Source organism: Pelobates fuscus, chromosome 6 (genome assembly GCF_036172605.1).
Source record: "Pelobates fuscus isolate aPelFus1 chromosome 6, aPelFus1.pri, whole genome shotgun sequence".
Classification (NCBI taxonomy): Eukaryota; Metazoa; Chordata; class Amphibia; order Anura; family Pelobatidae; genus Pelobates; species Pelobates fuscus.
The window spans coordinates 91885868-91901485 of record NC_086322.1 but is presented as its reverse complement, the minus strand read 5'-3'; the positions used below and the strand labels follow the sequence as shown (position 1 = coordinate 91901485).

Below are 15618 nucleotides of genomic sequence, written 5' to 3'. Positions count from 1 at the left end.
CTGATCCCACACGCCTGAAGCGGCTATTTACAGCAATCAGGTGGCGAACACCTCAGAGGATGGCGGAGGGCGCCGGTCTGGAGACCCCACAGCGGTATACCCCTCAACAGCGACAAATGGGTACCCCACAACCCGCGAAGAACAGCATGACCTCCCTTGAGGCACACAGGCAACGGAAAGCGGCGACAGCCTAACAACATGGCACTAACTTGCCTCTCTATCGGCTCCCACTCTGGACTAGCTGATCAAGCCACTAAAGTTGGTAGGGGGTGAAAAGCCTGAACCGCCCCTGGGACTACTCATATCCCAGTGCAACCCAGCAGGTTTAGCCTATAAAACAAGCTATGTGTTTTAAACTGTTATTTTATGTTATTCTATTGTATGATGCAGCTGCTAATATGGATGTGCCTCTCGGTGAGATTATTTGCCACTGAGCTCCAGAGTTAATGCTGGGCACTTCTTCCCACTGGGGGATGTGTAAAATCCCATTGTCACAGATGCTGAGGTCTCGCAAAAATCTTGCTTTCCAACTACATATGTGCTTAAATACCTAGAATGTTATACTCTATAATCTGCGACCCATGACCTCAGGTTTAGGCCTGTAGTCAGTAACCCTCTCAATTAAGCAATGTTTAGCTTAAATATGCTCATTTATGATATTGTACTGTCAGGATATTACTAGAACTGATAAGCTATGCTAAAACCGAACACCACTAGTATCACCATTGTTATGCTTAAACATGATGATCATCTTCTTAACTAATTAAAAATGTGCAAGTAATCCTGTATATTGTTGTTATATTTCTTTGCACCAAAAAAAAAAAAGAATTAAAAAAAAAAAAAAAAAAGCCCAATAAATATGCTTTTGATGCTGCCAATCCAATTATCGGATTCAGCTGCTTCAATTTCGACTGGCATTAAACCCATTTAAAAAAATGGCTGAAAAAGACAATAATTATAGCCGATCATTGTAAAGGAAACTAAAATAGCACTGCTAGATATGTCGGTGCTTAATAAATAAAATGCTAATCCCAATAATAATGGTAATGAATGGTGGATCCAACAGAACAATACATTCTCAGGTGTACATATATACATTACTCAAATTTCATTTTGATCAAGTAAGTTGCAAAGAATTCTTGCAAAATGAGTGCTTGCAGAGGTTGTGTCCCTTCTAAGTATCTTATTTATGAAACATGGCTCTACATATAATATTTCTTAGAACAGTGTGATTCTTTTCTTTGTTAGTTGAAAAGGACATTTGCAGCATTCTGTCCCATTGACGACCATTAACTATAATAAGAATAGCTGTTGTTCCCCTGTGTACCACTTAATCATCCTTAGAATGTTCTATGTGCTGAATAGTCATGAGCACAGGAGGAAATCCGAGCGTGCTGGTGTCATGATGGAGAAAGCCCTATGAATACGTATACGTTTGTATTCCGCAACACAGGGGACCTGTGATGTAATTGTTTTTTAAAGATCCCCCTCCAAACAAAGTTTCAAACTGATACAGTATGGAATTCAGGAACCCGCATTATTTTTGTGTTACATTATTGTTTTGTTGAAAGCTAAATTCCTTTGTCAATTGTGACTCAATATGACAATTTAAACAACATTAATTGGGCAAATAATGCGGAGAAGCACTTTACATTTTGTTATATCGCATTGCTGTTATGAGACACAAAATGATATAATCCATCTGTGTGTCTAAATTGGTAGCAATATGGTTAGTTATATATAGCTAACATCTTGTATCTGTTTGTGTAGGGCTGGAACAACAGTGGTTTTGGATAGCACCAATTCTTCTTTACTGGTGCTGATCAAATCTGTAAGTATAGAATGTCTTTTATTAGACCATGCATGATAAAATGCTCAACAAATGTCAACAGTAAGGGTTTAGAAGTAACTTGTGGGATAGTGGACATACCTTATTGTCCTAATTGGGTTTAAAAACTGAAGCTAAAGTAATCCTAACAGAGAACAAAGAAGAGACCAGATTTGATTGTTATAAAATGAGAAAAAAATAAATGTCATAGTGTAATAATCAAAATACCATTATTAATTACAATTAAATCAAAATATTCATGGTAGTTTTTAACAAATCAAACAAAGATAAGTAACAGACTCAATAACAAAGTCAGAAATAGTAACCTAAAATCAAAAACTGTAAGAAGCGGGTAAGGCCTCCTTATCTTATATGTAGAGAGAAAATGAAAACACATAATGGGAAATATCTAAAACTGACTATCACCCCCCCTTTCTACCCGCCACAGACGGCAGCCCTTATCTCCTAATATACTACAGCCTTAGTCGCCCTTGCATATTACAGCTTCCATCCCCCACACTACAGCCCCCATTACCCTCACATACTACAGCCCCTGTCCCCCCACACATGCACTACAGCCCCTATCTCTCTACACAAAGACAAACTACAATGGTTACACTGCAACCCGTCCCATTCACCGAAACAACAACCCACATGCAGCCTTCTCCCACCCGCAATTCTTCCAGCACCCTCTCTCTCACATTCAAACCCAGAAACAAATTCCCCACACACGTGCAACTCCACATGTAGCTTTTCCAAACACACTAAACCTCACATGCAGCATCCCCTGTAAAGAGGCATACACCACAGGTGCAACACGCAAACCACCACAAGAACCATGAAGCCCATGCATGTTCTTAACGCCACTTCTCTCTTTGTAGGCTATTGGTAGCAGCAACAATGCCATTGGTCACATTCGATGGCACATAAACCAGCTATCTGTTTAATTCAGGTAATTTCAGACTGATATTCATACATATTCATACTTTCTCCCTTGTCTCATTATCTAACATATTAGTGGAGACAGAGGTCTACGAGTCAGAACATCATGGAATGTGGCTTCGCTAACTGCTTTAAGGCAGTCATTTGGGAGAGGAGGGAAGTTATAGTCACCAAAGAGTATAGTTTCTAATCTCTTTCACTGAACTATCAGAACTACACACCCAAACCCCCCAGTAAGATGTTTAATAGTTTGGGCAGAGATGTAAACCTGAATATATTCTTGCTCTTGTTACATGGCCAAGAACCAGTTAAACATTAGTCGTTAGTTAGCAGGAATAACATAGTGACTTGTCAAACCTGTAAATGTTATTGATAACATGGACTTTGTTGTTCCACAGGGAAGATGTCTAATTGTGGTCGAGCTCACACAGAATAGGCCATCTGCTGATTCTGGAGCCTCAAGAAATTATTCTTCTCTTGTGGAGAGGTTTCCAACTATACCATTCCTTCTGGAGAAAAGTGACTCCTTGTATTCCACATTCCAAAGTAAGACACTTGTCATTCTATGTCTAATATCCTTTTTAATATTTCCAAAATTCAGTATGCTTCTGAACTTGACTTTTATGAAACATTTCAAAGCTTGTCAAATCTTGTAAAACTTGAGAAGCCTGTTTTAGAAATTAGGTTAGTAAATTTCAAATTTAAGGTAAAAACACCCAAACTGGAAACATTATTTTAGCCAGTTATGCTTTCAGTTTGGCTCCCTTGTATCTACATTTGAAATTAACTTTAAATTCACTTTGAATTCTCACTTTAGTGAACAACCCTGTTTCAAAGCAAATAGAAATGAAAAAAACTTATAGCAACTTTGGGCATTGAGGTCCAACTAGTAGGTGGTAATTATTAAAATTAATAAAATTTATGTATGGATTTAATTCCTGATGGAAATATGCTTTAAAATGTAAAGAAAAATAAAGTTACTTAATGACATTCATAAGGTTATTGTCCCCCAAAAATGATATATTTATTTATTTAATTATTTTTGAAAGTTAGGACAAAGAGTTGTCAAAATAAAGTAAAAAACATTATTTATATATTGTTATATTCAAGGACACCTAAACATAAAATTATGTAACATTAAATATAATTTATTTTTGTAATGTTCAACTATACAGAAATTATACAGTGGGGAAGGGGCAATCATTTCTTAGAAATGAAGTAATATATGTTGCCTTCCAATATTTTAGAGAGGGTCTAAGCTATTATCAATAAGCAGAAAAAATACAATATAAAAAAGAGAAATAAAATGATCAAATATCCTGCTTATGTAAATTTGTAGGAAGCCTAATAGCATTTTTGGGAATACAGCTTCCCAAAAATGCCTGCATAATACAACCATGCACCCATCCAATTCAGAACAATTCAGTCTGCTATTACAATGTGAATAGACTGCCTGTAGTGTGCTTAGTGTCCTCATCCCCTTCTTGTCTGCAAGTATGGAGACAAAGTATATGGGTCATATGACTTTTGTACAGTAAGAGACGACGCAAGGTATACATCTCTGTTGTTTCTGTATAGAGGGGGGAGGGGGGAGGGTTGTCATTATAGAACTTTATGTTTATTCTTGATTCCACTAATTTGATATGTTATTGTTTTACCATTTGTGTCTAATTAAATCATATATTTTGTTTCTTTGAGGAGTACATGTACCATAGCTATGTATACCCATCTCAGCATGAAGGTACATGTACCATAGCTATGTATACCCATCTCAGCAGCACCAATGCTTTTTAAACTACTTATTCCCAACTTACCTTCCCGTTAAAATCCTACTCTTCATGCCTTCCATGACATGGTACTGCAGGTATTGATCACAAGTCGTCCTGTAGAATTCTGTTGGTCACACATAAGAGTTCTAACTGTCCATTTACAGCAGTTCCCTCCAGTTGCAGGCAGTAGATAAAGTGTGAACCTAACTTTTTTCTGTCTTATGTTTTGGTCAGAACCATTGTTACCAAGGGCGTCCTATTCAGCTTCCATCAGAACTGCGCCAAATCAGATACATGTGAGACCACGTCCACAGGTACGGCTGCTTTTCTTTCTACAAAATACTGTGTATTTGGAACATAGTATATGTGCAGAATATGTTCACATTTTTTCATAGGACCCCAATCAGTAACTTCTAGAATAAAATGTATTATTATTATTTTATTATTTATATAGCACCAGCAAATTCCGTAGCGCTGTACAATGGGTGGACTAACAGACACGTATTTGTAACCAGACAAATAGACGCACAGGAACAGAGGGGATGCGGGCCCGGCTCAATGAGTTTACATGCTAGAGATCATATATAGCTTATATGTTCTCATGTTTTAAGAAAGAATTACTTTGACACTCAGATTATTCACATATAACACAATGTGCTTAATGCAAACTGTGGGATATTTCCTTTCTGTTTTCATGCTGGAACACTTGCTAAAAAAGTGCATGAATGGAATTCCACAGAACGTTCATGCAAAAGCCATCTAAGGTCACCTTTAATAATCCCCAGAATTGTAACACTGACCTTTCTGGAAAGGAAGACTACATACAGACTCTGCAAGTGATGATGATCGGGAGTTAGTTATTTAGTGACATTACAGAGTATTGAAACATGCAGGGAAAAAGTAACATAGGGGAGAACTGTCAAGAATTCAAAGTTGGGGCCAAAATTCTTGAAGTCAGCTATGCTTCCAGTTTGGCTTATTTTGCCTTAAACTGAAACTCACTTTGAATGCTCTACAGTCCTCACTTTAGTGAATAACCTTGTTAGTCTTTCTACATGCAGAATACTTCACTTTTAGGTGCATCATAATCTTCTGCTCCAAGTCCAAAACCAGCTTAATGCAGCACTGCCGTAATATTTGAATACAATTTTCTTGAGCTTACTAACACAGAGCAGCCTCTGTAATACTAAATGCAATCTTTATTTGTTGCGGATTGAAAAAAAAAAAAACTGGTAAAGGTCCGTGCTAACAATAATAATTTAGATAACAAGGAAACAGATGTCGAAAAAGTATTTTAGAAACCAAAACAGACACATTAAAGAAAAGATAGAAAACACTATTAATAATAATAATTAATAAATCTATTTACCAGCGGCAAACCTCAGGTGTGAATGGTACATCATATAATGATATAGGGAAATCCATATGTATCTTTAAACATAATTATAATGATATGGATTGCAAAAAAAAATAAAAAAAAAATAGACGTACTTTCTCCATTATAATAGTAATTAATATTGGCATAATTTTTGTAATAGATGACTTTAAATTGAATGTTCCGTGGCTGAGAAATAAAATGAAGGTCGTGAGGAAGATTCTATCATTGCTTGCTATTGCTGTAGTATTTAGCAGAGTATACATGCATAAATGGACTTATCTCAACCATTGTTAGTCTTGCAAGATCCACCATAGATATCTCAAGCGCAATTAACTGTTTTATCACGTTGAAGTGAATGCATAAACTAATGAGTAAGGCTTCAGAAGTAAGTGGGATAGTGGACATACCTTATTGTCCTAATTGGTTTGTAAAACTGAAGCTAAAGTAATCCTAACAGAGAACAAAGAAGAGACCAGATTTACCAAATGTTCATGGCGACACTATATTAATGTCTTTCCTTCTATTTTTGACATTGAGCTGCCACTGGCCTGTTTATTTAAGTGGTATCTCTCTGTTATCCATCCTATTATAGACATCAATGAGACATCTATTATTCAATTACGAGAGATAAGCTTATCTCATCTAGTAGAACATTCTTTTCGGTCACCCTCTCTGTCCACTTTCTACTTTGCAGCTTGTGTTATATTCATCTTGTGTTATATACAACTGGATGTTCGGGTTCGCCGGGTTCCGCCAAACTTCGGCAAAAAGTTTGAGTTTGGACTCGAACTTGACCCGAACTTGAAGTCAATGGGGACCCGAACTTTTGGGCACTAAAATGGCTCTATATAAAGTCCTGGAAAGGGCTAGAGGGCTGCTAAAGGAAGTAAAATGGGATAAGAGTAGGATAAGTGCCCTGCAAACAAATTTGGATAGGGAAATAACGTACAATAACATAAAATACATAAAAATTAAAAATAATAATTTTGAACTAGGAGGAGGAGGTGGATGTGGAGTAGGAGGTTGAGGAGGCGGTGACCGTGGCTGTGTAGGTGGAAGCGGCGGTTGAGGCGGAGGAGATAGCCAACTGTCACGATTCGGGGAACCAAACACGCTAACACACACACAGAAAAGGCGCTGTACCGGACCTTAGAGTGGCCGGGCTAAGCACACAAAGAATAGTCAGGAGACAAGCCGAGTAAGGAGAACCAGAAGACAGAATAACGAGAAACAAGCCGAGGTCAAAGGGTAGGAGAAAGTCACAAAGTCAGATAAACAAGCCAGAGAGTAAGTAACCAGAAGCACAAGTTTCAGTAGCAATACTAGCAAGCAAAGACCACAACAGGGCACTGAGAGATAGGAAAGGTAAGTATATAAATCCTGTGTTTAATTCTGATTGGATAATTTCCAATCAGAATTAACAATCACACGAGGGAGATATCTATACCTCCCACTGTGATTGTAGTGCTGTGACTTTAACGCCGGGTCACGTGGCTGACCCCGGCGTTTATATGAATGCGCGGTCTCCCAGCGTGCAGCGTTATACATGCTGCCGCTGGGAGACGAGAAGGAGGATGCGAGCGCCGTCCGGGGCTGTGAGGACGCCGCTCGCCAACAGTTAGGGGAAGGGGAGACCGCGGGCATCCTGACATTATCGCCCCCTCGAAGACCGCCCAGAGGGCGGGAAGCAGAAGGCTTCAAAGGAAACCGGCATGAAAGGAGCGGACCAAAGAGGGAGCGTGCAGATCAGAGCTCGAAACCCAAGACCGCTCCTCAGGGCCGTACCCCTTCCAATCCACCAGATATTGCAGCCGACCCCTAGAAACACGAGAGTCGAGGAGGGCAGCCACTTCGTACACAACACTAGGGACAGCGCGAGGGGAAACGGGCCGCCTGAGGGGACGAGAGAACCGGGTACACAGCAAGGGCTTCAAAAGCTAGTAATGCAGTACTGGGTAGAGCAGGTAACACCCGTGTATCCATCCGTCTTTGACTACGCCTCTCTCTAATACGGTTATCAATAAGAATCATATAATCTATAACATCATCCAGAAGAACAGGCAATTCTCTGGATGCTATTTCATCCAGTATGTAAGCGGCCAAACCCTCCTGAAAGGCTGTTACGAGGGCGTCATTATTCCAAACCACTTCAGCTGCTAGAGTGCGGAATTCGATAGTATAATCCGCTACAGATCTGTTACCCTGTCAGACCCTAAGCAGAGCTTTGCCAGCAGAAGCAACCCTACCGGGTTGATCAAATGTGCGTTTGAAAGCTGTCAAAAAATCTGCAAAGGACATAGAAGACGTATTTTCCCACATGGGGTTGGCCCACGCTAAAGCCCTCCCGGACAAGTGGTTTATCAAAAAGGCAATTTTGGATCTGTCAGTGGGATAGGAACGTGGATTCATCACCAAATGGATATCAATTTGGTTGAGGAAACCACGACACAATGCTGGGTCACCACTGTAGCGCTGTGGCAGCGTCATATGAACTACATGAGCAGGAATGGGTACCGGAGTGGGAATGGGTTCGGGCACAGCAGCAGCAGCCTCCTGAACGGCAGGCTGCAAGTGTGCAGTACGAGCCAGTATGGTTTGTAAAGCTTGAGCAAACTGATCCATACGGTGGTCTAAACCATCCATTCTAGCCTCCTAATTAACTAGGACAGAATAACGAGAAACAAGCCGAGGTCAGAGGGTAGGAGAAAGTCACAAAGTCAGATAAACAAGCCAGAGAGTACGTAACCAGAAGCACAAGTTTCAGTAGCAATACTAGCAAGCAAAGACCACAACAGGGCACTGAGAGACAGGAAAGGTAAGTATATAAATCCTGTGTTTAATTCTGATTGGATAATTTCCAATCAGAATTAACCATCATACGTGGGAGATATCTATACCTCCAACTGTGATTGTAGTGCTGTGACTTTAACGCCGGGTCACGTGGCTGACCCCGGCGTTTATATGGATGCGCGGTCTCCCAGCGTGCAGCGTTATACATGCTGCCGCTGGGAGACAAGAAGGAGAATGCGAGCACCTTCCGGGGCTGTGAGGATGCCGTCGCCAACAGGTAGGGGAAGGGGAGACCGCGGGCGGCGAAGAACTGAGGGTGAGTGCTGCAAGCGGATTGCAGCATCCCCTTACAGCCGCCCGCGGGATCCTGACACTGATGTCATTGAAGGTCTCTTCCTCCACCCAGCCACGTACAACACCAAGGGTCCCCGAAAGGTGACAACAAGCCCCCTGGGATGCCTGCTGTGTTTGGTCTTCCACCTCCTCAAAGCCACCTTCCTCCTCTGACTCCTCTTCTTCAGACTCCTCTCTCTGCATTGCCTCTCTCTGCGTTATTGTAAGGTGTGTTAAGTAGTTCTATTCCTATCAGTTTAATCCCTGTTACGTCCCCTATCAGGGGACGTGTATATAAGGCATCGATTTTAGGAAGCGGGAGATGGAAAAAGATGCTTGGTCAGTCCTCCTACTTCAACTTTGGGGCACTGCGCGTGCAATCTAATATGCCACCAGATAGGAGTGGTGTGTTAAGTAGCACTATTCTTATCAGTTTAATCCCTGTTACGTCCCCTATCAGGGGACGTGTATATAAGGCATTGGTTTAAGGAAGCGGGAGATGGAAAAACATGCTTGGTCGGTCCTCCTTCTTCAAATTTGGGGCACTGCACGTGCAATCTAATGTGCCACCAGATAGGAGTGGTGTGTTAAGTAGTCCCCCTCATCAGGCCTTTTTTAGTCGAATGTATCGCCCACTGTCAGTCCCTTCGGGATCCATCCCTCATTCATCTTAATAAAGGCAAATTGGGATAGCTCAGGCCACAGGTCAAGCCTGCACACCCTGTAGTCAAGGGGTTCATCGCTCCTCAGTGATCTCTCTGAAGGTATGTTCTTCCCCCCAGCCACGTACAACACCACGGGTACCAGATAGTTGACAACGAGCACCCTGGGATGCCTGTTGTGGTTGGTCTTCCTCCTCCTCCTCAAAGCCACACTCCTCCTCTGACTCCTCTTCCTCACAATCCTCTTCCAGCATTGCCGCAGGTCCAGCAAGCGATGCTGATAAGGCTGTTTCTGGTGGTGATGGTGACCACAACTCTTCCTCTTCACGCTCATCTACGGCCTGATCCAGCACTCTTCGCAGGGCACGCTCCAGGGAGAACACAAATGGTATGATGTCGCTGATGGTGCCTTCGGTGCGACTGACTAGGTGTGTCACCTCCTCAAAAGGACGCATGAGCCTACAGGCATTGCGCATGAGCGTCCAATGCAATGCCGCCAACAAATTTCTTCCGTTGTCACAAACCACTTTGCCGATCTCCAGTTGGTGCGGAGTCAGCCACTTATCCACCTGTGCATTCAGGGCGGACAGGAGTGCTGGTCCGGTGTGACTCTCTGCTTTCAGGCAAGTCAATTCCAAGACGGCGTGACACTGCCGTATCCGAGATGTGGGACAGTACCTGGGGAGCTGGGGGGTGCCGTGGATGTGGAGCAAGACGCAGCAGCAGAAGAGGACTCAGCCGAGGAGGTTATGGAAGAGGATGGAGTAGGAGGAGTAGAGGAGGTGGCAGCAGGCCTGTCTGCAAGTCGTGGCGGTGTCACCAACTCCTCTGCAGAGCCACGCATTCCATGCTTGGCAGCCGTCAGCAGGTTTACCCAATGGGTAGTGTAGGTGATATACCTGCCCTGACCATGCATGCAGACCAGGTATCAGTGGTCAGATGGACCCTTGCCCCAACACTGTGTGCCAGACATGCCATTACTTCCTTTTGCACAATCGAGTACAGGTTGGGGATTGCCTTTTGTGCAAAGAAATTTCGGCCGGGTACCTTCCACTGCGGTGTCCCAATAGCTACAAATTTTTTGAACGCCTCAGTCTCCACCAGCTTGTATGGTAAAAGCTGGCGGGCTAAGAGTTCAGTCAAGCCAGCTGTCAGACGCCGGGCAAGGGGGTGACTTTGTGACATTGGCTTCTTACGCTCAAACATGTCGTTGACAGACACCTGACTGTGGGCAGATGAGCAGGAACTGCTCAAGGCGAGAGACGGAGGGGCGGATGGTTGAGAGGGGGCAAGGAGGACAGCAGTGGTTGACGTGGCTGAAGATGCTGGACCAGGAGGAGGATGGCGGCTTTGAGTTTGTGTGCTGCTTGTACTCATGTGTTGATCCCATAGGCGTTTGTGATGTGCAATCATGTGCCTTCGCAAAGCAGTTGTACCTAGGTGGGTGTTGGACTTCCCACGACTCCGTTTCTTTTGGCACAGGTTGCAAATGGCATCGCTGTTGTCAGAGGCAGACACACAAAAAAATGCCACACTGCGTAGCTCTGCAATGACGGCATTCTGGTGGTGGCAACAGCATGCGTTGATTGGCGTGCTGTCTGGCTGACCCCGGGTGCCGATGCATGCTGTCTGATTGTGCCACTAGCTCCTTGCGACGACCTCCCCCTGCTTCCAACTCGTCTCCTCCTCCTCTCTGTCTCCCCATCTGAACTTTCGCCCTGTTCTTCTTCTTGCCGAGCAGGCACCCACGTGACATCCATGGACGCATCGTCATCCTCAACCGCTTCACTTGTATCTGACAACTCAGCAAAGGAAGCAGCAGAGGGTACAACATCATCATCATCACTCCATACGTGTGTAATGCTGCCTGACTGAGACATATCCCTGTTATCTACATCCTCTAGCAATAATGGTTGTGCATCACTCATTTCTTCCAACTGATGTGTAAATAACTCCTCTGACATACCAAGTGAAGCGGCTGTGGTGCTAATGTTGGTGGTGGCGGCAGGTGGGCGAGTGGTAACTTGAGAGGTGCCTGAAGCTAAGCTGGAGGAGGATGGTGCGTCGAGGCTCCGAGCGGAAGCTGTAGAAGATTGGGTGTCCTGTGTTAGCCAGTCAACTATGTCCTCAGAACTTTTCAAGTTCAGGGTACGTGGCCTCTGAACACTGGGCATTATTCTAGGGCCAAGGGGAATCACAGAACCACGACCACAACGGCCCCTGCGGGGTGGCCTGCCTCTGCCTGTCATTTTTTTTTCCGATTAGCGGTACTATGCGTGCAAGCTACTGTGACAACAGATATGAGTGGCACTGGTGTGACACTGTGCCCTGGCAGGCCCTGAAACGCACACTCGTGAAGGAAACTGACTGCTATTATATTACAGTCCAAAAAGTTTCTTTTTTTTTAAATGCAAGCTATTGTGACACCAAATATGAGTGGTGGCACTGGGCAAGTGGACACAGTATACACTACGAGCCTGACACACACGCTGGCAGACAACTAACTGCTATTCAATCTAATACAGTCAAAATTGTATTTTTTTTTTTTAAATGTACACTACTGTTACACCAGATATGAGTTGCACTGGTGTGACACTGTGCCCTGGCAGGCCCTGAAACACACACTCGTGAAGGAAACTGACTGCTATTATATTACAGTCAAAAAAGTTTAGTTTTTTTTAAATGCAAGCTATTGTGACACCAGTGAGTGAGTGGTGGCACTGGGCAGGCCCTGAAACGCACACTAGTGAAGGAAACTGACTGCTATTATATTACAGTCAAAAAAGTTTATTTTTTATTAAATGCAAGCTATTGGGAAACCAGTGAGTGAGTGGTGGCACTGGGCAAGTGGGCACAGTATACGCTGCGAGCCTGACACACACGCTGGCAGACAACTAACTGCTATTCAATCTATTACAGTCAAAATTGTATTTTTTTTTTTTAATATGTACACTACTGTTACACCAGATATGAGTTGCACTGGTGTGACACTGTGCCCTAGCAGGCCCTGAAACGCACACTCGTGAAGGAAACTGACTGCTATTATATTACAGTCCAAAAAGTTTCTTTTTTTTAAATGCAAGCTATTGTGACACCAGATATGAGTGGTGGCACTGGGCAAGTGGACACAGTATACACTACGAGCCTGACACACACGCTGGCAGACAACTAACTGCTATTCAATCTATTACAGTCAAAATTGTATTTTTTTTTTAAAAATGTACACTACTGTTACACCAGATATGAGTTGCACTGGTGTGACACCAGGGCCGGCCTTAGGCATTTTGACGCCCTGTGCGAAAAATCTTCACAGCGCCCCCCCCTCCCCCCCCGTCATCCATGTATGCTGTAATGTTTGTGTTGTCTGTGTATGTGATAGTAGGTGTGCTGACTGTGTGTGATATGTATGCTATGTGTGATATTTGTAATGGGTGTATTAACAGTGTGTGATATGCGTGTATTGGTTGTATGTGACACACACACACACACAGAGTCAGACGGCCATACACACACACAGGAAGACATCCACACACACACACACAGGCAGACAGTCATACACACACACACAGACACACAAAGGCAGACAGTCTCACACACACACACAGACACACACAGGCAGACAGTCAGTCATACACACAGACACAGACAGTAATACACACAGACACACACAGAGGCAGACAGTAATACACACAGACACACACAGTCATACACACACACACACACGCAGACAGTCATACACACAGACAAACACGCAGACAGTCATACACACAGACACACACAGGCAGACAGCCATACACACAGACACACAGAGGCAGACAGCCATACACACAGAGGCAGACAGCCATACACACAGAGGCAGTCATACACACAATCACACACACAGAGGTAGACAGTCATACACACAGAGGCAGACAGTCATACACACAGAGGCAGACAGTCATACACACAGACACACACACAGAGGCAGACAGTAATACACACAGACACACAGTGGCAGACAGTCATATACACACACACACACAGGCAGACAGTCTCACACACACAGACACACACAGGCAGACAGTCAGTCATACAGTCATACACACAGACACAGACAGTAATACACACAGACACACACAGAGGCAGACAGTAATACACACAGACACACACAGAGGCAGACAGTCATACACACAGACACACAGACACACACAGAGGCAGACAGTCATACACAGACACACAGACACACAGTGGCAGACAGTCATATACACACACACACACACAGGCAGACAGTCTCACACACACAGACACACACAGGCAGACAGTCAGTCATACAGTCATACACACAGACACAGACAGTAATACACACAGACACACACAGAGGCAGACAGTAATACACACAGACACACACAGAGGCAGACAGTCATACACACAGACACACACAGAGGCAGACAGTCATACACACACACACAGACACACACAGGCAGACAGTCATACACAGACACACACACACAGGCAGACAGTCATACACAGACACACACACACAGGCAGACAGTCATACACACAGACACACACAGGCAGACAGTCATACACACACAGACAGTAATAAACACAGGCAGAGAGTCACACTCACCTGACAATCCCACAGTTACCTGTGGAGTTCATTGTGGAGGCAGTGCAGCTCCTGGTGACTGTTTGGTGGGGAAGCAGGGACTCCTTCCTGCTTCCCCTGCAGCAGTTTCCCGGCGCTTTTAGCTCCGCCCCCGCCGCACGGTAAGCTCCGCCCCCGCTGCAAATTTAAAAATAAAATAAAATATATATATATATTTTTTTTTAAATCCACGGCGCCCCCTGCTCCATGGCGCCCTGTGCGGCCGCACAGCTCGCACACCCCTAAGGCCGGCCCTGTGTGACACTGTGCCCTGGCAGGCCCTGAAACACACACTCGTGAAGGAAACTGACTGCTATTATATTACAGTCAAAAAAGTTTAGTTTTTTTTAAATGCAAGCTATTGTGACACCAGTGAGTGAGTGGTGGCACTGGGCAGGCCCTGAAACGCACACTAGTGAAGGAAACTGACTGCTATTATATTACAGTCAAAAAAGTTTATTTTTTATTAAATGCAAGCTATTGGGAAACCAGTGAGTGAGTGGTGGCACTGGGCAAGTGGGCACAGTATATGCTGTGAGCCTGACACACAGGCTGGCTGGCAGGCAGGCAACTGCAATTACATTACACAGAAAAAAAAAAAAAAGCAGACTGATGTTCTAGCCCTAAAAAGGGTGCTGTCCTTACAGCAGAGATCAGATGAGTCCTTCAGGACTGTAGTGGACACTGAATACACTAGCCTAGCTATCAATTTCCCTATTAAATCAGCAGCAGCTACACTGTCCCTACTCTCACTAAGAATGCAGCTTCACAATGAATGTAAAATGGATGCTGTCTAGGAGGTGGGAGGGTCTGGGAGGGAGGGTCTGCTGCTGAATGGCTGGAATGTGTCTGCTGACTGTGAGGTATAGGCCAGGGTCAAAGTTTACTCAATGATGACGAATGGGGGCAGACCGAACAGCGCATGTGTTCGCCATCCGTGGCGAACGCGAACAAGCGATGTCACCAGGAACTATTCGCCGGCGAACAGTTCGGGACATCACTATCCCTTAATAGCCGTTCAAATAATTTCCCAGTCACAGAAGTTAAGCTCACAGGTCTATAATTTCCAGGCAAGGATTTTGAACCCTTTTTAAATATAGGAACAACATCTGCCTTCCTCCAATCCTCCGGTACAATACCTGAAACAAAATATATTCTTAGAAAAAGTTTGGTTAGCTGAATTAGGAGTGTAAATGTTAAATAAATAAAATAGTTTACCATACAAAGATCACACTACGAAGACATATCTAACATCCCCATAAACAGTAACATCAGACACTTGCAAAGAG

General features: G+C 43.8%; 1 protein-coding gene across 1 annotated transcript in view; it reads left to right on the top strand.

Annotated features, from left to right (window-relative positions):
* Positions 1 to 15618, top strand: part of LOC134615461 (uncharacterized) — a 117282-nt gene that overhangs the window by 82744 nt on the left and 18920 nt on the right. The window contains exons 9-11 of the mRNA XM_063459979.1: positions 1771 to 1831; positions 3169 to 3316; positions 4774 to 4853. Of these exons, the coding sequence (XP_063316049.1) occupies positions 1771 to 1831; positions 3169 to 3316; positions 4774 to 4853 (289 nt within the window). The remainder of the gene's footprint in view (positions 1 to 1770; positions 1832 to 3168; positions 3317 to 4773; positions 4854 to 15618) is intronic.